General features: G+C 36.2%; 2 protein-coding genes across 2 annotated transcripts in view; both read left to right on the top strand.

Moving 5' to 3' along the window:
• The first annotated feature begins 371 nt into the window (after positions 1-371).
• Positions 372-13,970, top strand: kynu (kynureninase). Its single transcript, XM_066687729.1, has 14 exons — positions 372-685; positions 1,418-1,598; positions 2,679-2,799; positions 2,950-3,032; positions 3,747-3,808; positions 3,893-3,964; positions 4,167-4,241; positions 4,734-4,880; positions 8,881-8,979; positions 9,938-10,011; positions 10,256-10,308; positions 11,847-11,932; positions 12,926-13,156; positions 13,365-13,970. Exons 2-14 carry the CDS (start codon positions 1,430-1,432, stop codon positions 13,506-13,508), a joined length of 1,416 nt encoding a protein of 471 aa, XP_066543826.1. The 5' UTR covers positions 372-685; positions 1,418-1,429; the 3' UTR covers positions 13,509-13,970.
• A 760-nt stretch (positions 13,971-14,730) lies between these two features.
• arhgap15 (Rho GTPase activating protein 15) overlaps positions 14,731-25,788 on the top strand; it is a 168,325-nt gene continuing 157,267 nt past the window's right edge. The window contains exons 1-2 of the mRNA XM_066687728.1: positions 14,731-15,222; positions 21,143-21,319. Of these exons, the coding sequence (XP_066543825.1) occupies positions 21,152-21,319 (168 nt within the window). The 5' untranslated portion in view covers positions 14,731-15,222; positions 21,143-21,151. The remainder of the gene's footprint in view (positions 15,223-21,142; positions 21,320-25,788) is intronic.

The raw sequence follows: 25,788 nt of genomic DNA, 5'->3' as shown, positions 1-25,788 counted from the left end.
TATTAAAATATGGATAGTATTTGCGGAGTGTGATCAGTTTAGAAATCATCTTCACTTCCCCATATTGCAGTACATCAGTATTATGTTTCCAGAGGCAGTTTTGTCACATTGTTGAGCAACTGGGCAACAAAACAGGAAGCGTGCGATGGGCGGGGCTTCGGTCAATACGCCTAGCTGTCGAAACGGGAACCAGGAAGAGCAGTTTCACTTTTACAAACAAGGCAGGAGTTTATGGTTAACACAAGTCACCTTTATTCAGTTTGTGGATCCCCTGTTTTTGTATGATAATATTTTTTTTCAAACTGTATTAATTCAGGCCCTGTTCTTATTTTAATAGCTCTGTGCACGTCCAAGACAATACAAAGGTAACTTCATATTCATAGAGATGTATTGCATACAGGACTATGCTTACGTTATTACGAATAATAGGCGCTGTTGTGTAACCATTTTCTAAACGTCACATTAGACTTTGTAACCCAGCTAGGCACACAAGAAATAGATAAGTCAGTTTAGTATTGGACTGGTATTAAAACTTTTGAGACTCGGGGGCTTATCTAGACTAAAGCAGGGGAGGTACTGTGACCTTTGCGCAGTTGTCCGCAGCGCAGCTGGGACGTTTGCGTGCTTTTGCAAGGTTGGCACTGCGGATTGCCTCAGCTCTCTACTGCATAACCAGTGTTCAAATGTGAGTATGTCTTTATTTTATGTTACCATTATTTCCGCTAGACAGTCCCATTCACTTTTTTCAAGTGAGTCCCGGGAGGAGAAAGGGTTAAGTTTTTTATTCATAAGAGAAAGATTGTGTTGGATTCACAGGGCGCTGTCAGTGATTTCTGTATCTCCATAATATCTGAGCAGCAATACAAATGCTATCATGCACTAAGGGTCAGCTGGACTAACACTGATTTACCAATTACCCTGAATACAATAAGTAATACGTTTGATCACTAATCACTGTTTAAAATTATATTAATTAATAGTAATTATAGCTTTTCAGTTTGGGGCAAAAGCATGTTTTCAAATGTCTATTTTTCACACTTGTTTCAATGTTAGACGCCTGTACAATTCAAAGTATAACAGTGACCGCATTTTCCATATGTTTAAGTTTGGTGTGAAGGTTAGATCATATTTAACTGTTAATCATTACTCTAGGCTGGTTGTCAGAGTTCTCATACACATGTTTTTATGTTTCGTGGAGGTGGATAATACTTGAAATGAAGTGAATTAGGAATATCGGGCATCTTCTCCAAGAGCAATACTTCTGAGATAGTACTCATATATGTAATTGTCCTTTTCAATTCATGTGTTGAAGTTATGTATACGTTGAAGTACACTGTGACATGCATGTGCTGTCATGAATATAATTTAAGCCTACCGTTTATGCATTCTTGGCACTCTCTCTCTCATTTATTTCCAGCTTCAGTCTATCATGGAGTTTTTAAATGGTAGATCACCAGGGAAGTTTTTGGAGCACACTGCCTCTGAGCTAGGCTGCAGCATCACTGCACAAGATCTGGCATTACATCTTGACAAATGTGATGAGATTCGACATCTGAGGGAGCAGTTTTTGATCCCTAAAGTCAAAGACCTGCCTCCAAGTAAGTTAAAAATCATGTTTGTGTGTCAGTGCAGATTGTGAATCACTGTGACGTGGAGGGTTTCATGAATTGCTAAATTTAAAAATGTGAGTTTCGTTTTCATACAGCATGTATATGTTTTTCATAAGGAAGTGCCTGTGTGGCTCATCTTCTTTTTTCTTCTTTCAGTTAAACAAAAATCAGCTTCAGACAAAGCAGGTTTTGTTAATGTATTCTCCCCAGCCTTAACATCTGAATCCTAAAGATCGAAAGCACTTATGTACCAGTGACCACTTTTTTGGTTTTGTAGAGATGTTCAATTTAACATTAAAGTAGGTATGCAAATTGTTCCCCTGCTGTTCCATTACGCACTCATTTTGCCATGTTTGCTGCAGGAACAGAGCTGTACAATTTTAAACCAGCCCAACTGCAGCAAAATCCAATCCGTCTCCCATCCCCCCAGCACAGGTCTGTGAAATATATTTTAGCATTTTATCTTTTGCTACAAAAAGAGAATAATCAGTGCAGAAAGGGTAGGAGGAAAATTAGTCCAACTGAGGCCTCTGTATATATTGCCCTAAAATACATGCAGGGCAACTCACTTCACAAAATAAGAAACCCCCTAAAAAACCTCTCCCATAGGTCTGCCCCAATATATACTGCTGTGCTCCTCATTGTCCTGCCAACTAAACAACCTTAACCAGTTTCAATACGTTTTATTTTTAGCCTTTATAAATCTTAAAATGAGTGTATATTGGGCTTCCCACTGTCAAAATACTCACTAAATTGGCACTTGTAGTTTTTGGAAGACACTCACTTTCCAAAATCCATTTTGAGGCATTTATATCTGATGCAATTTCCCAGTCCATGTGATCTGTTTGACATTTTAAATCTGTCATTTCTTTAAATAAAGTAAATAAGTAACATACATAAAAAAATATACATTCTATTCAATGCACCTCAGTTCATTCTGCAGCAAAGTTACTCATTTTCTTTGTGAGATCGAGTCTGTGTTTTGAAAATTACATGACCTTTGTATGGGGATGAAAAAAAAAACCTGAAGCACTTAATTAAAACATTTTTTATGATTTTTTTTCATAGGTGACCTTTCACTTGTAGATGCAAGTGAGGACTGTATATATTTTGCTGGAAATTCACTTGGACTGCAGCCTAAAGCAGTAAAGAAGTACATTGATGACGAGTTAGATAAATGGGCAAAGATGTGAGTAACTTCACTTTTAACATTTCAGATAATGGGGATTACTATTGATTTTCTTCTTTTTTGCATAACAAACAACTTTGTGAATGTAATTGGCCAAGTTATGTTTGAGCCTATATTTTTCAATTTTGTTTGTTTGTTTGTTTATTTAAGTGCAATTCATGGCCATTTTGAAGGCAGACTCCCCTGGGCTTTTGCAGAGAATTGTATCGAGAACATTATGGCTGAAATAGTAGGTAAGACTTGTTTTTATATGGTAATCTATTTACTATTGACACTCCATAGTTTAATCATCAATACTTACGATTGTTTCCTCTCTCAAATTATCCCTTATAAGGGCATTTTGTTTGTTTAGATGAATGGTGTCACTTTCAAACTTTTAATTAGTCTCACATCCTCCATATCTTTCATGAACATTCAATGGTATGTTTGTTGCAATGTGATGTTTCAATACAGTAAGCTGTAAAAAAAAAGCTTCTCAAAGTAATTAATAAATGTATATCTTGAATGACTCTACTAAATCAAGTCTTTAAAATACTTCGTTTTTGCCAAGTTCACCATTTGCAAAGAAAATGATGAGCAAAATAAAGCATCTTGAACACATGGGTTGGACTCTGTTACAGAATACAAAATTCATAGACCCACTTGTAAGTGAGCCAGTTCAAAATGTGCATAGTGTGAAAGCACATAACAGGCTCAATAGGTTGTTAAACGGCATTATTTTGACTGCCAATATACGTCTGATATCGGTGTGTGCAAGTTAATTTCAAAAGTTGTGTTTCAGATATTTGGAGTGTACATGTCTATCAGCATTACAACATTTGTATTTTGGACGCAGTATGATTTATATCTTGTTTGTCTGAATACTGTATCCAGACACAGACATGCAAAACATTTAAAGGGAATGTAATACCTTTCTCTTAAAATTAACTTCATATTAAATTTAACAGGAGCAAAGGTTGAAGAAGTAGCTCTCATGAATGGACTGACTGTGAACTTACATCTTCTATTGGTAAATATATTGCATACACTTCCGTCGTTCCCATTGTCTCTGTAGAGACCTTGAATGTAAATATGTATTACTTTTATGTTACAGCTTGCCTTTTATAAACCTACCAAGAGCCGACATAAAATTCTCATTGAGGAAAAGGCATTCCCTTCGGACCATGTAAGCAATGTTTTTGAAGTTACAAATGATTTTACTGTTACACAATGTTGTTTATTTAATTAATTTAAATATTCTTTTGATTTACATTTTACAATGAGATGTTATGGTAAAACTCAATTTCTATGTATGGTGTTGTAGATTTCTTAACAAATATAACCAAGTTCATATGATTTTTTCATTGTCAAATCATTACATTTTGCAGTATGCTGCTGAATCTCAAATCCGACTGCGAGGATACGACCCTAAACACAGCTTGCTACTGATAAAACCCAGAGAGGTATTTTAAAATGAAATAATTCTGGATTTTTTATTTGTTGAAAAAATAAAATTAAAGATCTGATTGGAAACACTGCATCTAGTCTAGCACATAGTAATTGCATATAAAGAGAAATAGGAGGTTGTAATTAACATTTTACACAAACTGTACAGTAAAACAGTGAATTATATCAGCATGAAGTTTGTGTAGAGGTAGAACATTTAGTTCTAAATTTAATCTTACTAGAAGATTATGTGTTTGAGTACATATATGCAAATTACAAATTTTGGAAAGTTCAAGTTAATTAAGTTATGTAGATGGATATTAAGATGGAGCACTGTCGTAGTTGAAAGTATAAGTCTTTGTATACATTCATTAACTCTGTTGAGATTTGTTTGATTTGTTAGATATTAAGCATTTGGCAACAAACCCCACCAGGCATTTTGTCAAACAAGGACAGAACATTGATCAGCACCAATTCTTCTGAAAATGTATAAACTGTCTTTTATTTAGGGCGAGAAAACTCTAAGACATGAAGACATTCTTTCTACAATTGAGAGGGAAGGAGAGTCAACGGCTGTCATTCTGCTCAGTGGAGTGCAGTACTACACAGGACAGCTCTTTGATATGGCTGCAATTACCAAAGCTGGTAAAAAAAAGGTACACATTATTATATCATAATAACAGTGTATGAAGTTTGCAATAGGTTGGCAGTCAAATATTCACACATGGCCCCTTGCTGAAAATCCCACAGTCTCCCTAAATGTTCTTGAGTGGTGCACTGATTCACAGAAAGTTGACACAGTTGGCTGAGGGCAGAACATCTCTGGTATCAATAGCATAACAAAGGTTGGTGAGGAGACTGTCTGTTTACCAGTCTTGTATCAATAACATATCTGAAGCTCTTGATAAAGATTAATGTGCTTTTGGGAGTGGTGGGTTAATCACCTCGTTACCCTGTAATGTGTGAGAGAGGCAGCTGATATTGGCTTCTCTGGTGGGTGGGGTGGTCACTCTGGAAGGTGGAGTTGGACAGGGGTTTTGCCTTTGCTGTACCCGGTGTACTTTTATGCTGTGATCTGTATTATTTTCTTCATTTATAAATGTAAATGAGTGTTATTACCATAGCAGTTATTTCTTACAAGTTTGATTCTTACAGTTCATATAGTTTATTGAAGTAAATTAATTATGCATTTAGCCTATAGGCTCCAAATGTATTCAGATCCTTGATCAAACAAGTTTGATTCACACTTATAGATCCAAAGACTGTGACTGGCAAAACCATGCCTGCCTTACTTACCATATACCACAAACCTAATTTGCTCCAGTCCTTCAACACCTATTGCCCAGCAGGTGTTTGATTTGCATCTTGACTGTAATGAAGGGTCGGCATGCACTGGTAAAAAGAGAGAGAATAAAAATAAAAATCTGTTTTGTGTTCTGAGTATAATATATCTTTTGTTTCCCTAGTAACCACCTGATTGAAGTGTTTAATTTGCTATATCACCCACGGGGGAAATATTCTTTAAGAACATTTAGGAATTTCACACATTTAAACCAATATTCCAGAGCTATTCTAAAAATGAATGTAGTGTTAATTCCTCATGACTACTTAACTCATTTATTTTTTCATGTACTGCGGGCATTCTTGCGAAAGATACACAACTTACAATTTCACTAGAGTGTGTTGTTCCATCTAGAAAATGATGGACCGCACTGCTGCGTGGCAGAGGCAAGCCACACTGCATCGCACAAATGATGCACTGGCCACTCTAATCACTGAGCTCATTATATGGACAAATTAAGCGAACTAGATGATCCATAAACAAGTTGTCACTGTGCGATATGATTCTAAAGACCACAAAAAACCTTGTTTTAGTATGTAAGGGCACATGAAGAAAAAGGGATTTGTAAAGGAGTGCAGTACTGTGGGCTTGTTAGCCCACAGGGTGTTAGCACCCTTAAATTAGTATCGTTATCTTTCAATTTGAGACTAACGCCCAAAGGGGACTATGACAAGTGTGCCAGAATGTCAGATGCTGTGAATATATTCTACCAAAGCTGCCAGTGAGGCCTTGTGTGCTGTAGCTAGGCAACCCCTCCCGTTGCCTGCTTTAATACCCCCGCACACAGACACGGCATATTGTTTGTGCAAGCTCAATCACTAATATTAATAAGAACGTTTTTAATTACTAATCATATATATATTAATGTGTATTACATATATCTATACAATTCTGTGTAGCCCCCCATTTTGGACCGGGTTTCTACTTACAGTGTACAGCACCACCCGATAGTCCCCCAACTCGAGTAGATATCCCAGCCAGATTAGTGGCTCCTTTCCCGGCCTTCCTGGCTAAAGTTTGGATATTGGTCCTCATGTGTTTTGTAGCGCTCTGCAACACCCGGGTTTATATTCCTCGCCTTCTGTGGTCTCCATCACGCCTTGAGCCTGCCGGTTTTACTGGAACATACCTGTCGCTGAAGTCAGTGTGTTTGTGTGTGTTGGGGTAGTTAATGCAGGCAACAGGAGGTGTTGCCTAACTAAAGCACTACTGCAGCTTTGGTATAATATATTCATGAAGTCTGACGTGCTAATGCACTTCCCATAGTCTGCTTCAGGTGTTATTCTTTCTGTCAGATAACCAGAGCTGCATCAATAACATATCAAGTACATCCCCTGTGTTTTTTTGGTATGCAATTTCACACCCGTTGTTATCATTTTATTATATTTTAATGCTTCAAATACAGTACTCTTTTCCTGGACTTGTTTCCATGTGCTAGGTTGTCTGTCATTAGTTAGTGAATACTGCAGGTGTGTAACACTGTCAATGCAGAATGACTGCATGCAGAACAATGTACCAGTGATTGCCTAAGAACTTGAATTTTACGAGATCTTAGCACTTTGTTACAATTGAGTTTGGAACTTGTTTTGATATTGTGCTTTAATGCTGTAATTACAACAGCAGCTTCCAAACTTGATTCCATAGAAAGCCCAGTGTCTTCAGTTTTTTGTTCCCAGCTGAGCTCTGTTATTTAATTAAACACTTAAATCGAGTTAATTATTTTTTAAATTAGATATTTTTTTAGCCCCTAAATTATAACATTTTCAAATGTGCAACATTTTAGGAGTTGAATATCATTAAAAAATAAAGTCTAATTAAGCAAGTAATTGGTTCAATTTAGGGTTCCATTAAATAACTGAGAGGTCAACTGGAACAAAAACCAGAATGCATAGATTCCCAAGCAAATGGTTTGGGAACCTCTGAGGTAGCAATTTCTAATTTTTAATACCACAGTTTCCCCATCAGGGGAATGGGGTGTACAAAATATTTAAAAGTAGCATGAAGGCAAGGATTATATTATTAAATTAATTCAAGTAGAACTGCACTGCCATCTGTTGGATTGTATGTGAAAACATGGTGAAATGTGAAAAACAGGCGATTAAGAACTGTGAAGCACATAGTGTATATATTTTACACTGATGTAAAGTTAATACACTAATAAAGTTTGCATGATACAATTCTATTAATTGGTGAGTTTCTTGCTACGTTAAACCTGTATATTGTAGTATCTTGAGTTCCATGAAGGCTTTTTCTGCTCATGATTGCACATAGTTATAAATCCCTGGTTTATCCCTGGGATTACATCAATGGCAGAAGCTGAAACTTGTGGTATTATTTCAGCAGTTTCTCATCTGAAGCTGACATTAGGATTGTAATTAAAATGTGAATGATGTGGAAAACTTGTGGCAGGAAAATTCTAAAGTTAATATTCTAAAAATATTTGTATGCATGTATTACACTATACATTGAAAAGACAGCAGCACACCACATTATCATTGTATTTTTACAAAATATAGCAATTAGGTGTTGCACATCTTGTTTTTCTGATAGGGTGCTTCTTTGTACCTAGTATACCTCTGGTCTGCATGCATACACAGAAGGTACTTTACCAAAAAGATTCTGAATTAGTCTGAAGTTGATTTGCACCCTGTTTAGTGCTAAGATGAAAGAACAGAATTTTGGGCATACGAAAGAGCATTATATTATGATATACAGTATCTATAGAGTATGTAGCACTGTAAAAGTACACCATGTGTGATGATCACATACCCATTGCATGGAGGAGGATGGTTAATCTGGTTAGAATTGAGATATGGATGGATTCCAAAATATGCCAGGATATTTTAGCCAATAAACCCGGTGCCTTCTGTCAGCAACCTACAGCTTGGTGGCAAATGAACTCTTTACCGTGTCCTAAACAGCATGGTCTTTATTTTGTAAGATTCACTTTGCTTTCTTTTTGCATTTATTGAACTCATTATACATGAATAAATGAATATCTAGATATTTCCAGAGATGCTTCCAGAGAACCTAAAATATTTTACAAATAATTATTGTGTTAACATGATCACACTCCTTAAAGAATGATCAAGCTAATTGCAGTATTGGTTCACATATTTCACTGTTACCATTTTACAACATTTTACTTTTTAAATGTGTATACTTATGGAGGGTGAACATTATTTGAGATTGTAATATACTGAATGTCAAATTTACACTTGGTGTTGCTTATTAAAATCCCATGAATGTCTGTACTTTATACCCTAGTGCACAAACATTTTGCCGCTAAACCAGTCTCCTACTTTGTGATGCAGGGCTGTTTTGTTGGCTTTGACTGTGCACATGCTGTTGGCAACGCTGAACTTTACTTGCATGACTGGGGAGTTGACTTTGCCTGCTGGTGCTCATACAAGGTAGGACTTTGACTCACACAGAGCTATCAAGGACAGCTGCCTGTTCCTGTCAGCAGAATTTTCCAGTTACTGCCTGAAGCTCGGGCTCAATCACACGATTCTGTGCATGCTGCAGTGGTGTTGTATGCATTTGCATTGTTTGCATAACTTGGTCTATTTATTTTTTAAAACCATCATGTTGTCAGGACTGAATTTATTGAATGTATATTTTAATTGTTGCATTTTCCTCATAGCAAAACCGATTTTCTTGGTCACAAACTATTCAGGCAGTGGAAAGCACCTTCTCAGTTCCTATGACTACACTTTTAAAACAGTCGTAGTAAATAAAAGAGAATATTGATATAATAGTAGGTTTGCAAAAATAAAAAATAGGTTTTACACAATGATGGTTTGAAAGTCTAGTTTGATTTAGAGAAGCTAGGACATGGGGATGGTTCGTAGGTCTGCAGTAAAAAGGTTTTATAGTGCCTTCCATTGAAATTAAGCCATTCTTGTACTGACATTTCCTTCACATTTCTACCTAATCAAATATATAGGCTACTTTTTAAATAGTTTTTGCTTCAAAGGGCTCAGATTTTTGATTATATAGTCTTCATTTGTATGGCATTGATCTCTTTTATCATCTTTTATAATGGACACAGGTACAATCATTATAATGTGCTTTTCAACACAATGTATGATGCAATTAGCATTTGCAGTATTGAATTAACTGAAGAATTAAAACAGGATCATTAGAATTTTACAATACCTCACACTATGAGACTATTGTATTCACTCTAATTTGTATTTCCATTTTGCAACCTACAAAGTAATTTGTGTAAAAAATGTATAAGCAGGTATGAGTGGCCTATACATTTCCAGCAGGATAATCCTGAATTGATGTTATACAACAGAAGAAAACAAATGGTATATTATGAAACATATATGCTTTTGGTAATGCCTTCTTTTCATTCTGTAGTATATGAATTCTGGAGCAGGTGGTTTGGCAGGTGCATTTGTCCATGAAAAGCATGCTCACACTGTTGAACCCGCGTAAGTATAAGCCAGCTCATTTCAGACCATTTCTTACTGCCATTCTGTTTAATATTTGGCTATGTTGATCACAGACTTGTATTAACAAGCTGTTTATATCTACTCTATGGAGAAAAATCTGTTCAAGGTAAACCTCAATATATGTGTCTCCAGAAACTTAGAAACCTTGTAAATATGATAGCTTCCTAACTTTATTCACTACAGAACACATTAAATGTGACAATTTGCCTTTTTTTTCTTCTAGGCTTTTGGGCTGGTGGGGTCATAACCTGAAATCAAGATTTCTTATGAATAATGGTATGAATTGAATCCCCTTAATAGTTTGCTATTGCAGAATACAACCAGAATTTGAGCAGATTGCTTAAAGATCATGACTCTAGAGGACAGAACACAGCATTAGGCTACTTTTCAGTGAAAAGACATTTTAAAAACAATTCTGGAAGTGACATTTGTGGAAAGGAAACCTAAATATCTATGACATACAACATAAATATCTATTATACCCATGTTTACTGCTAAGAAATGTAATAATAATAATTACATTCTGCAGCAGTGCCTAATTGTAGCTCTATTAGCTCTAACAAAGGAAAACAAGAGTTTATGACCAGCGGGTCTCTTAGTAATGATGTTTTGACAAGATAGAGTACAGGCACTGGGGTCATTAAACCTCTGTCCAAACAAGTCTCAGGCTGGACAAAGGGCAATGGTATAGATTTATTATGTAGTTAACGACCTTTAAAGTGTCCTTTGTGGTGCTTAATGACAGAAACCCAGTTACTTTGGTTGGAGTCACTGCTGAGACGGTTTCGGAATACAGACTTTTAAGTGATACGTCACTTTCAATTTGTTATCCTTTTTGCAGTAAAATACAATATAACACTCTTCAGGAAAGTAATTAAAGCACATTTTCATTCAAACCTGTATGATAATAAGAACATAGGTTACAAATGCGAGTGGGTCTAATGTTTCAGGCTTGGTTGCTAGTAGCTGGTAGCTGTTTGACCCTGAGATCTCATCCAGTCATTTCTAGAAGGAAACCAGATAGTCAGCCTCAAGTGTGTGGCTGAGTAGTTTTCTTCATAACCCTGAGAACAATCCTATTCTTGCACCATTACAACATGAATATACGCTAATTATGCTGTTGTGTGCATTGTGGGAGTTTACAATGTGAAGTGTGTGTTAATGCCTTTTTAATTGGCTTCATATGTAAAGAAGAGGAATACTATCCTATTTTAGGTTGTATATTTAAGTCACCTGTTTTTCAGGAATATTTGAATGTCATGTATACTCTTCCTTTTCAACATGCAGCAATATATCAGTTGAAGGCTCTTTTACTCCACTGATGTTAAATGCATTACTTCATATGTACATTACAATACTAATTAACTAGTCAATCGAATGTCTACAGCACTGTAGTCTGTTTAAAAATTAAAATATTTTTTCAGATGTCTGTCCACTTATCTTTGAGTATCACTTTTGTTTAGCTTACAGTGACCTCTGGTGGACAAAGGAATTCTAAAATAATTACAAATGACTAGGAATACAGCAGTGTTTATTTCATTATACTCGACATGTATTATTTAAGTTTAACTAGTTGCTTGTTTATTCTAATTTAGAATAGATTTTATTATCTATTTCTATCAGTATTTCTGTCCCCACCACTAAATCTGAAATATGTTCTCACTACCACAATACAATGGTGAACTATGCAGTTGGTAATAGCTGGAAAGTACTTCAATAAATTCAGAATAAAAAGTGTATATTTCATCTTTCAAATCTGGTACTTTTAATATGAACCCTTGTAGTGATTTAACCATCTCTCTTAAATCTTTTAGAAATGGATTTAAATCCCGGAATTAATGGATACCGGCTGTCAAATCAATCTATTTTATTGGTGTGTTCACTGAAGGCAAGCTTAGAGGTAGGTTATTCAGGTTATTCCTATGGTGATATTTGCTGTAAATATCCATTACAGGAATACTGTAAGGTCAAAGTTATTTGAACATAAGTAACACGGCTGTACAGTCATGAGATACATTGTTCAAATAACCACAAAGTGGCGTTTTGCTACAGTCCTACACTGGTGATTCAAATTGTTGGGACACCTAAATGATTTTGCTGAAAGATAAGAAAGTCACAATCTTTTAATAGTGGGAAAAGAAAGAAAAGGACAAAATCTGCAGCCAACTGTAGCCAATTTATATCTGTGGCACCAATTGCAGTCAGTTGCTGTATTGCATGCTTTACTGCCAGTAAAATTACAGACTTTAAATTCCCAGATGTGCTTTATACACCTGTATTTTTTATTTCCTGGGTAATGGCTTACCAGCCAAGAAACCGAAAATCTCCTACAAAAATGTTAAACATCAACAGCTTGTTTCCCAGACCTCAATTAGCGCTGGTGACCCTGCCTGCATTGGGCGGTCCTGGACTAGTGCTCTTCTGGGTCTGTGAAACCGGCCCTAGGGAATTAGAACCACTTTCTCCAATCTCTCTTTTCACTCATGCCTCCCTCTCTACACAAATGCAAATGGTTTGGATAAGTAAACCCTATTGTTCACTCCTGTAGACCTAATGTTCCCTGTTATAAACTTGTTTATAAAATGGTCTCTTTAGTGGCCTCTGGTGGCAGATTCTGGGGATACAAATATCTAGTAACTCCAAATTGTTTCTGATTAAAGAATATATTTGTAATTGTCAAAGAGAAACCAAAACTCTACCAAGATTTTGTTCTTACTTTGAAGTAAACATACACATGGCTAATGTTAATGGCTCCCCAGTGGTTCTTTTCGATATCAGAAGATCACATGTTAATGCCTGAGGTGTTGAAAGCATATGAACTAACTGAATGAAGTTCTTTCCAAATATTATGAGATGCTTGTGGTCACGCAAAATGTATTTATTTTCCGGGAAGATCTTCAATCAATGTGATATGAAGGCACTGAGGAAGAAGTCCGTGCTCCTTACTGGATACCTGGAGTATTTAATTAAGTACTACCACACAAAGGATGCGGATAATCCACACAGACCTTATATCAACATCATCACTCCTTCAAACATCAAGGAACGTGGCTGCCAGCTCTCCTTGTCCTTTTCCATTCCTGTTAGAGAAGTATTCAAAGAGCTGGAGAAGCGAGGCGTCTGTGTAAGTGTCTTCACTTTGCGTTTAATCTCCATTTTAAGGTGTTTGGAAAAAAATTTATTAAAATAAATTATTGTTATTTATTATGTATATCTCTGGGAGTCTTTTCCTGATGAATAAAATGAATTCAATGACAAGAAGCAAAATGCCACACTGGAATAACAATGCAGTCCTAAGTTTTCATTTGTCTATTTATTTGTATGTTTTTCAGTGTGATATGAGGGAACCGAATGTCCTGCGAGTCGCACCAGTACCGCTCTACAACACATTTAATGATGTGTACCGTTTCATCAGTGCCCTGGGATCGGCCCTCACAGCCAGCCAGAACTCAAATGGCACACAGACAAGCCCGTGAATAAGAGGGACGCCTGATACTATTCACAACACTTGCGGATGCTATTCTTTATACTGGGAATGTTATACAATTCAGATGGAATAAAGTTGAAATCCTAACATTACCCTGTAACCTTCGTTACGGAGACGGGATATAAAATTCAGACTGAAAGGAGACGTGTGTTCATATGCCAAAACAATTGTTTTAACTATATTATATACAGAGTATGCTTTGATAAGTTTTTCTAACCCTGAAACCTTTTTCAAGTAGACATTCTCTAATGTTTATACATTCATGTGTAGCAAGTCATGCTATTGTAATATACACAGTATTTGTAGCTTTAAGTCCAAAAAATAAGCCATTATGTGATTTTTGTTTTTTAACTTTCTGATCCCACAATGCACTGCACAAATGTACCTTCTGTACTATATCACTTATATGTTTGGCAGAAACGTTCTGGAAATAAATTAGGAATTGATTACATTAATGCAGTGTTATACTACTAACCCTTTTACTTACAATTTAGATATCTGCTGTGTTGTTTGTCTTTCTAATGTACTTTTTTAATTACTCAAGATAATAAGGGTTAAACAATCAAGCTATCGCTTCAGATAAAAAAAAAAAAGTGCTTTGAAGCAAATACAGACATGGATTTTCAACCTAAAACCTTTAAGCATTTAACACTAGTGGCAAAAGTTACTTGAATTATTAGGCAGAGACTAAGTATTTATTTGTTATGACTTGTCTCCGTAAGGTAGATTACAGAAATCTATATAATATATGCTAATTAAAAACATCTTTAACATTTTTCACTGGATCTAAATAGTAATTGAGTATTGAGTTATATAACATCTAAAAACTTCTGCAATTGTGAATGTGACCATTTTCTCAATCTGTTCATGCTTTGATTTACATGGGAACATACTTCTACATATAAACTGTGATGTTATTCTATAATTCAAAAATAACCAGGAAAGAGGCTTTTTGGTATCAGTTTAATTATATAGTATATGGTATGATAGCTCTCTGACTCATCTGTCTTTTAGCACAATTTTCTAAATGAAGGAAAACAGTGGTGTGTCTTTGATTTAAAAATATTTTTTTGTACAAGCCTGCTCTGTGATTTGAGTTATTGAATTGGAAACTTTAGACTGAAAAAGATATTAGATGCATTAAAATATCTCCAGCTGCCCTTCACAGAATAATTTCCTCAGCTGTCAATACGTTTGTTAGCATATGCCTTTGTTATCACAATGCAATGTATAGAAGGAAACCTACTTGAAAATATGATAGTGGCATTTGCATACAGACAGATGTTTTTACCAGCAAGATTCACTAGTTGCTAACATGAGAATAAAAAGGAGAAGTGCAGATCGATGTATGAGTTGGAAATCTACATACGCTTCCTGCTTATAAGGCTTATTTTTCATTTTCATGTTTTTATTGTAAATTAAAATATTGGAATATATATAAGTTGCTTGCATTGATTGGTTGATGTGTATCCAAAACTTAGAACACTGTTTCAGTCTATTTATTTCTGTACAGAAATATTCTTCCAGGAAGTGGTTTGTAGGTTTGAGGGTTTTGTTATGAAGTCTGCATCTCACACAAGAATGGTGAGAAAGAAAGAACGAGGTTTTGCACACGTGATGCTTCACACTTCCTCAGTTAGAGGAACCCTTTTCTCTTCACTTTAGTGGCAGTTTAATTGACTACACATACTGGCGGGTATAAGGTAGGAAACCATAAATCAACAGATTTAAAGTCTAATTGAAATATGTTGTTTGCGGCACCTGAATATTTAAGATTTTGAAGAAAGTTTATGACTTTTTTAATTTTAACCCAGAGATCTTGAATGTGGTAGCGAGTGAGATAAAATCAGACCTATCAGGAAAAAGATAAACCTAGCTGATACACATTTACTAGGCTGGGCCTACCTTTCTTTTCGGGACCGTTATATAGGCAGACAAATGCTTACCAAATAGGAAGATCTTAGTAAATGTTCTGTAATGTAAGATTCTGATTGCTTAAATGTTTTCATTCAGTTTGTTCAAATTCAAAAAGCTACATCCTGAAAAGTCTGCGGTTTAAAATGCTGTTGTAATTGTTTTACCAGTTTATCTATATTGCTGTTCAGTATGGTCGTCTTTAGAATTCTCCTCAATGCAGTTTACACAAGTAGCAAACTAAATTTTGATGGAGCACGTAATTGAGTAAATCAATGCATTTAAAGTGTTCCTGTTGATGTATTGTTTTTGTTCAACCTCAAACATGTACTTTTTAATGGTAATGATATTTGTTAAATGTTTACATTTTAAATCGATTTTTTGATAACCAATGTGCGGACAGAATTAGATTATAAATATTTGTACATTTTTCTTTTAATAATCATTTTTCAAAGATGTATATCCTACACTAGCAAAGAGGAGGAGGGGTTTCGCTGTGTTAACGGAAATCCCTGAGTCATTAGGTTTACTAGAGAAAGGCAAGGCAGTTTTTCCGGACCTTTCAAAAGCATATGTTCAACTGTGAGCAACCATGTACTACGAATATCATGATTTATGTAATATGAATGCCTGGATTTTACGATAGGGTATTCTACTCCTGTAGAACATAATTTTCTCTAAACATTCAGCAAAATCAATAAATCCTCACAATTATAATATTTAGTACCCATTACATAGGTGTTGTGATGTGTACTGTTGTAATGTAGATACATGTATATCAAAATAAATGTATCAAAATAAGGTTAATTACATTAACCTTAAAGTATATTTACTGCATTAGGTGTACATTTCCCAAATGCAGAGACATAGATAAAACACACCCTTAAAACAGTACATGGGTTACCATAAATCCACTTTCTTCCAAATTAGTTTTTTAATCATTAAACTAAGACAGTATGTCAGAATATATTATTTAGATTGGAATACTGATGCATTTTGAAATGTTTTGTTGCATTTTTAAGCTAATTAGCCGGATGATCCTTCGATGTGAATGCTGTGAGAAAGCAAATTAACAAAAGGGGTTCTGTGTCTGTATTGACTCATTCTATTGACTGGTGGCTTCAAACCATAGCACTTCCGTATTTCAGCACAGCTCTATATTTAGGAAATATGTTGAACCAGAAAAGGTTTGAAATACAGTATGATGAATGGTGACATCACACGGATTGTTTAAAAAAAAAACGTAATAAAGGAAAGGTACTTTAATTAATCCTTATCTTACATCTGTATGCCATTGTTGCAATTTACAAAACCAGATTACTTGCAGCGTTACCCAATACGCATGCATGTATGTGTCACCAATGAAGCAGCCATATGAGGGGAAGAAAAACACAAACCAGTTGTTTTGAGGTTGTTTTTTTGAGTACAGTAGGTAAATTATGCAATAAAATTAATACATCAGGATTGTTAATTTGGTAAGGGTAATGTAAATTATGCATTTAAGTGACCTTAAAGGATTAACATTAAAGTTATGTTTCAGTCCTGGCTAGGGCTAGAGTACAGTAATGTCCCCCCAGTGGGTGTGTTAACTATTGGGTTCACTGCCACCACCTTTTTATACCTGGTAAGGTCCGGACTACAGGATTAAAAAAGAGAGAAGGAGACCAATGTTACTATATTAATTCAGGTAAAAAGTACAGAATGCCAGAGAACAGTTTTAAAAAATAGTCATTTATTTGTACACCTTATAAAAATAGAATGGGATACTTGGGTTATGGGGAAAACAGCAAGGTCAGAGACAGTCTCTGACCCTCACACAATACAAGTCATAAGACACACCAAATCATAAGAAAACCACCCCACACTTCAAAAGAGAACTGAACATTAATCTAAATAAACCAAACCACTCACTGATAAGGCAACCAATAAATACACAAAGCAATATAAAGAAGCACCACTAACCCACACACCCCCCCAGATGTAAATGAAGCACCTTTTTACACACCTAAGCTAATGCCTAATAAATTGTATATATAGGCAATTACTATGTATTATAGAAATACTAGCCTAAGATACAGTTAAGCCATACAAGGCAATACAATTAAATCAGTAGAAAATACATCTTAGGGCAAAGTTACATTCCAATGACTATATACGTGTAAGCAAGTATGTGTATGTATGCGTGTATAGGTAAGTTCACAGTCAACAGCAGAGGGGAGTGAAGCGTAGGCTAGACAAGAGAACTCTTTGCTGAAACCGCAGTCTTCGTGGTCTGGCTCCAGCCAAGTGATGCAACATGAACGACGCTCAGTCTGCAGACAGTATCCGGACCAGCAACCAAACTCATGGTCTCCGATCTCAGCACTGCCAGTACAGACTCCTGCTCTAAACATGTACGTTCACGTTCAAACATTTGCATGCAACTCTGCTTTCTGTGTCCTTGCCCAATCTTTATCCCCCTCTGACCTCTTTCAGGCTCTTTTTTTTTTAACTGCCCAACTTAATTGAAAGCACCTGTACTTGCCGAGAGTCTGAGTTTGGATGCCACTCCGATTTCTGTGACACTAATTCCCCACATTTGCACGTGTGTGAATTGGCTTTGTAATGAGGGGTCATTACAGTACTCCATAAACTAAGACATTATTTAAAGTTAGGGTTACTTTCCTACTGAATTAACTTAATAGGGTGTAGATTTACAAGGGCCTAGTTTATTGTATTGGCAGTGGCTAGGCTGGGTCAGGGTGTTGCATCGAGTTAATTGGGGGCAGGTAACGATTTGATGTAAGACCATTATTTATACTGAGGTCTCTACTTTTGGCACTGTAATGCAGTGCCACAGTTCATGTAAAGACAAAATAAATTAATCAAATTAGTCAAAGCATGAGCTGAATAAATGAATGAGCCAAATACACAAATGAATCTGTAAATGGGACATGCAGACAGGTACAAACGAGTGTGACATGTTGTGGGGTGTGGGCCGTGCCCTGGGGATCTCACCTGGGCAGGGCAGCTGTTATGACATATTTTGCATCCCCTGACTGATTGTGCATTAGCAGTTTCAAACATTGTAATATAACTACTGTGAACAACAATTAAAATCCTTTTTAAAATCATGATATTCATTATATACGGCTGACTTGACATTTGGCTTTATAGAACAGTCTGCAATGAGAAGGCTGCATTTAAAAATAGTTTTGAATTCATATCACAATGTACGTAGCTTTATTTTCAATGTGCATGGTTTATATTTAAACTTTTAAATTGATGCAGATAATATATCTTTTGTATGTAAGAAAGCATGCGCAGTTGCAGTTGCAGTCGTGAACTTGCACGTCTCCCTCAACTGCGCATGCGCAAGTCGTCAGTGGACGCAACATATGTTCTAACACCGGCACGTTTGTGATTCTTGCTGAGATGCATCGGCAACTCTCGATCCTGCACAAAATGGCAGTGTAAACGCTCAGAGATCAGATCAAATGCACCTCTCAGAGAGATGGTACTGATCCGGATCAAATGTCCCTGAGTGCACGGCGGCGGCGGACAGACAGCAGCCTTCGCGTTTGTGGAGTAGATAACAACACTTCCCTACTTCCTTATAATTGTATTTTTATTTACAATGCTTCGGTTGTGCGTCGGTTTTACTTGTCAGAATAATTCGTAGCGCGATAAGGCAGTTTTGACACAGATCTGTCTGTTTGAAAGGACTGATTTAATGCCTGCAATTCAATGCACCAGTGGAGCAGATAAGAGACCCTCCCCTACTTCCCTTATTATAAATACAATATTGCTAAAATTAACTCAGATGTTAGCAACACATATTTGTATTTTTATTTCAATGGAAGAGCATTGGTTTTACGTGTTGGAATAATTCGTAAAGAGATGACAGTTTGATACAGATGTAATGGATGCATGTAATGAAGTTTGCGCTTACGTGCTAGTGCGCATGCGAAGACCCCTGTGGCGGCTGACAGCTGATCCGGATCAAATGGCAGTGTGAACGCGACTCCACTGATCAGGATCAAGCGTTGCCATGCATTTGATCCTGCTCAGAAATGGCAGTGTAAACGTGTCTAATAACATGTGGGCAAGGAAGTCTCGGGCTCAGGGTCTATTCCAGGTCTGGTTTTATCCTGACAAGCACTGGCCGGTATCTGGGTCTTCCTGAAACAGTCAGGGATGAAGTAGTAAGTCCTTTGCTAGTTTGCGGATCGGTTTGCAAAACATGCTCTATGTTCAAAGTAATGTAAAAGAAGAGGAGCAGCGAGAGCATTTGCAGGTTTTTCTCTATCATGGTTATTTTCTTGATGATACTGCTAGAATGTGACCACCCCCATAACATAGTTGTGTGAAACAAGATCTGTGATAAGTTCATTTGGCATTGCGCATTAATTTAGATTTGATACCACAAAAGTTTAGCAGCACAATAACAATTTGGATATAATGTTGCTAATGCTCCTGTGATGTAATTGGGCCCTTGGTCTGGGCTATAGTTAGGGTTAGAGTCCCCAGTAAACATATGCCTTTGTTACGGTCAGGGTTGATTTTCTACTGATTAAACTGAATCAGGTATGGATTTGTCTCAGCCTGGCCTGGTCTGGCCTTGGCGTTGGGTAAAGCTAGGGTTAAGAATGTTAGAACCTAAAACAGGGTATTCAAGTTGAAGTATTAAAGCAATGCAATTGTGTCTTCCATCAAGTCCCTCCAGTTGACAGCACACAAATCTTAGATTAACTGTGCCAGAAACTTTCTCAGATTTTCTGTTTGTGTTTGTGTGTGTTACATTAAAAAAGCCCCTCAACAACACCTGTTCATGCCTGATGGCTTCCTGATTTGCATTGTTCTAACACCGTTCTGCTGAATATTCAATTTAGACATCACTTAATGTACTTGATTAAGACAGTTTGCAAGAAAGGTTTTAAATCTGGAGCTGTCTTGCCCTCTGCTGGAGCTATTGTGGAATACATGGAAAAGGTATCCATGGAAATACATTGGCTATAGATTTATGGGCTCACGGTTTTATTCACCACTGCAGATTTGTCCATGAGGCGGAAGTACATCAGCTGGTGACAGTTTTAATATCACAGTTTGGTCAATCAATATGGCGACTAGTTCGCAGAAGAATCTGTGTTTTGCGGCAGCCGCCAAGGCTGTTATGCATATATTAAGTCAGGGATATTCATGGAGGGGAGGACAGCTCCTACGCATTAACTAGCATAAGGAGCATCTAAAAAGAAATTCAAATAAGGTAAAAAATACACTAAACAGACTCTATTCTTTGAGTATATGCTTCATTTCAATACTGCTAGTTTCTCTTCTGCAATGAACAATTTTTTAAACTTTATAACTGGCCTTTTAAAGTTGTATTGCACTAATAACACTCAGTTTGTGTGATAAAATCTACACAGTTAAGGTTATGGAGTTAGACATGCTCATTACATCATGACAACAAATGCATTTCAAAATGCTGAGTAAATTACAAACTTATAAGAAAAATCGATCAGCTAAACATGACCTTTTCCTACAATATGCTAGTACTGGGTTACAAATGCATAAACGAGTGTTTAATATGCATAATATAGTTAGTACAAATTTAATACTGTGGCAATAATAAATATGTATATAATTGTAATAATTGTATGTTGACTGATTCAGACAAGCAGACTGGTTAAAGAAAAGACTCTTCCCATGTTGTATTGTCTATTTTTTCAGTGTCACACAATGGATATTCAAAGTACTTCTCACAAACCTACAGTGGAAAAGCTAGGTGCAGCTCATCAGAGTGTGGGGGCAGTTCAAATGAGGATAAAAAATTCAACAGCTAACCCTGACCGGCTGAGCCAGACCAAGTCTATGGTCCTTCCAGATCCTGGACAACTTGCAAAACCTGTGAGTATTACAAAAGCTTTATTTTCATTTTGTTTATATATATCATAAGATTTAATATTGAGGAGAAGTATTAAGTACTGTATATATAAGTAGTGGGATAGTACAAAGGTACCTAAAAAACAGGTTCTAGCTACTTGGGTTTTTTCATGGCTTTGCATTGTGTAGGTGGATATGAGGAAGTTTCCTGTGGGACAAGGGCATAGAAATGTAAAATAAAAATTGACCACTTTATTTCACACAGCTTTATTTATATGTGAAAATAGGAAACTGGATGTTTACTTTTTGCTGCATTCAGTTAATATGGGCATTTATTTAAATGAATATCATTGTAATTAAAATTTTAAAACATATCGTATAATTACCATTATCTGTAAGTAAGACAGTACAGCATTTGGGCAGTACAATTTATTCTCCCTAAATTACTCCCCCTGGGATTGGATTCCTGGGAAAACGGATATAGTTTAGGTTGTGATGTAATTACACAATGTGCAATCTGTCAAATTATAGTTTTAACAGATACTCTGGAGAGCAGATACTGGACATCAATGTTACATGTTTTTATTTTATTTTATGCAAGTTGGGAGATTTGTGGTCTGATATAATAACCACTAGTTTGGTTTTATTTACTAAATATACATTAGAATACACTCCCAGGCAAGCTGTCTTGTCTTAAGTCATTTAAACACCTAATTTGTACATGTACAAAAGTCCCATACATCCTAGATTTAAAACCGCTTTGGACAAGTTAGATTCTTCAATCCGTCATAATAACCTTTTGGTCCCAAATAACATAACATCTACTGGAAATCCTCTCCAAGCTCATATCAGCACAAGTCCCTCAGTGCCACTGTAACCACATTCCTTTGCAGTAAGAAAAGAGCTTAACAGATACTGAATGTTTTTACAGAATTATCAACGGATTGAAAAAAAAAGTTGAAAACCTTGCATTCTGGTCTATGCTTAATGTCTGTGTTACATAACCTTAAAAAATAAAAATAAAACAACTGATATGCAACCTCTAGATTAACAGAATATGGGATAAGCTTAGGTTCTCTTAAGTTCCTGACAGGAAAGGTCAAAAGTCACTTGTCTGTAGTGATCAATGCCTGTAGGGTCTCCTATTAGCCCTGTGTGTGACACTGATCACTGACAGAAGCAGAAAGTCTTGACTGACCCTCATTGTGGGGGCCAACAATGTCTGTGTTGCAGAGCTAAAGGATTTTGCTGATGTAGTAACAATGGGAAGAGCGCTAGTCTCAAAATATTGTCTGTATAACACTTTGCAGTTTCACTACCATAAAAAACAAGCTGACTCCTAATGTGATTTTAATTGCCCCTGACACAATTGCACTTCTACTACCAAAACAATCTTTGTGTAGATTTCAATAAACCATTTCTGGCTTCTCCTGTATAGATGCGCTCTGTCATCCCCAAATGAGATGCAGAAACTCAATTAATCAGAAAAACATCATCCTTTCAGCAATTTCCAGTAGGCTGTTTCCCACACTGATATGCAACACGCAGTTGTGCAACCTGGGTGATGTTGAGTCATACCGTTGTAGGGCCACATGGCTTGGACATCAGGTTGCACTGAGTCATCTGAGAAATGTAATAATATTCATAGGTCTTTCATAGTTGTCGCAATGAGTAAGCAATCCCTCAGGTTGGCCCTTTGAATTTAGTCAGCTGTTTGTATTTTTTAAAGACTAAAGTTTGTAAAAAGTTTTAATTCATGGCTTGCCTCACAATTGGAATTTAAAAATTCAGCATTTAAACTTCACATACACCTCATATTGCAAACATCTTGAAAACAGCGTGAGATGAACTTAAGGCTTTTGCAGAAAAATAATTAGTTAATGTTGTCTGGATGTGAATTATGGTAAGGATAATTAGAGGCATGATACTTAAACAGCTGTAGCAAACCATGGGGGAGTATAACATTATAGTTTGTGGACACCCACTACTTACTCTGTAAACATAATTTAACACAACCTAGCACCTAGTACAAAATGTTCAGCAGATTTTAGAAAACAGTGAACTTCGTATTTCAAAATGAATGCAGAATTGCTCATGTTTAATGACTTGGGAAGATTAGAATGAAGAACTTTGATATTTGAGTTGCCGTTGCCATAAGTTTGTATGCTGCTCTACACCATATTGTAATGACATGGATCAGCAGCTTAATTTCTGCCTTTCAATGACATGGTTATAGATATATGTATATTTTTTAAGAGCAGTGTTAACATTTAAAATGCAAATTTGCAATTAAAAACATTGAAACAGTTTGGTATGGGAGGCTTTTTCTTTCAGAAACCAGCAAGCTTAAGTTTTTCATGTTTAGTTTTTGTTTCTGTTTTTTTACAAGCTTTAAAATATCACAGCATGAGGTTGCAAATGGAATTATTTAGAGAAATTACAAGTGATCCATCTCTCCCGGAATTATACACCTCAATAGCCTGCAGAACTCAGCTACCAATTAACACCTACTTTATTACATGTTGGGATGTTCTTAATGTTCTTGCATGTGTTTATGCACTATTACCTTGACGGATGCCTCTTCTACAATTAGACATAATTGGCATATCAATATGCGAAAGTTAAATGGATTAACCCTCTTAAAAACTAATGAGCATTTCCATACCCAGCTGGTAAATGGGACAGAATTAGCATTTGTCACTTTTTGGGGAAAAAAAAAAATGAGGATGGTTTTGTCAATGTTACCTGCTTTTCCAAGTTTTGTTCTGGCTTTCTGGTCATATCCAGTCAGATTATACTGTTTTTGTTGAGAGCTAATGTAAGAAGCCAACATTGGAAGCTATGAATCTCTGTATCAGTTATAGTACATTTGAAATCTAAAATAATGTTTTTTTAAATATATTCCATTGACAAAGATACACTATTATATTCAATAATGATGTTCTGCAGCATGTGTTAGTCCAACCAATCCAAAGCCAAATCCTTCGCAAATCTGTATCACCATTACTGATAATATCCTGAACAAATTAACTAAAGAACATCCATTGGCTTCAGTGGTTATAGCAGAGAAACAACTTTTAGATGTGTATGTGTCATCTGGGACATCCACTATATGTATATTATTTTATGTTTTGCATTCATAACACAGCACTCTGATTCCTCCATGCCATTGCAAGCTAAGATGTAGCCTATTGCATTTCTGCTGAATAATGGTCCACAAAATTAAAAAACGATATAATTTTTGTATAAACTAGAAAACATAATTTTTATGAGTCCACCTTAAATTATGATGTTCCTCACACCATTGCATTAATAGCATGATGGATTCTGTCAGCTGATTGATCAGAGCACCAAAGGATCCCACCGGGCAAAGCCATTAGACCTTTTGTAAATATAGAATGGATGTCCACTTTTTTTATGGAATCACTCAAATATTGATCATAAGCATGTCTGGATACAAAGCAATGGGTGTTATGCCTTTAATTTGGGAGAAGGAACATTTTATGCTTTATTTTGTTCAGTATTTCACTATTTCTTGGTGTCGGGACATATTGTGCTACTCACATTTTCATGTAATGAAACAACATGAGATACTGATTTTTTGTGTGTGACGTGTTTCTGTGTGAAAAGGGAGAGTGGACTTCACTTTTTTTTTTTCTGTCTTCAGACTCGTGTGCTAATGAGATTTACCCTGTCCTTCTCTGGGGGCATTTATTTCAGCCACAGACAACGTTCCCACAAGATTTTTTCAAAGACATGCACACGCATTTCACATGAAAATAACCACCCACGGACACTAGCCCACTGAGTCACTTTAGGAATTCTCATATAAAGGTCTGTTCATTCATTATGCTAGGGCTACTACTTATGAACCTGTAGTTTTCCCAAGATGCATTGTGTCAGAAATCTGAATTTGCAAAACAAGTTAGACAAAATCCAGCAGAATAGTTTGTAACATTGTTACAAATTCATATGGAGATATCCACATTTCCTAATTGACTGTAAAGTAAGTTGTATGAATGTGTAGATAGGGGTATATGGCATTTTTTATCCATGCTTGTGTACGAGTATGAAAGATTGGCTTAATCAATGATAAAGTAAGGTAGTAGTAGGGTTAATATTATCTACTGGTGCAGGCTGGTGTGCTGGCAGCCACTATACTGTACAAGTGATGCACCATACATTCAGGAAATACAAGAATAGCATTGATTTGTGTTGCATGCCAGCTTTCCATACTCTAGGTGTCTTGATGTCAGCTGGATTGCTATCAGCACAGACTCTTGTAAAACATCTGTCCTTTGACATAGCTAAGATTGAAATACCGTCTGAAGTAGTCATCTGTCTAGTGCACAAGAGGAAAGGAAATGCTTTTAAACAATATCTAAAATAGATCTAACACCCAGCTGTACTTCTAACAGTGCATCTATTTTTCCCTTTTACACCCCAAGGTTTTCAGCACAGTACATGCTAGAGCTTAAAACAGGAACACACCA

The sequence above is a fragment of the Amia ocellicauda genome, chromosome 16, assembly GCF_036373705.1.
Source record: "Amia ocellicauda isolate fAmiCal2 chromosome 16, fAmiCal2.hap1, whole genome shotgun sequence".
NCBI lineage: Eukaryota > Metazoa > Chordata > Actinopteri > Amiiformes > Amiidae > Amia > Amia ocellicauda.
This window is presented reverse-complemented; position numbering and strand designations above follow the sequence as displayed.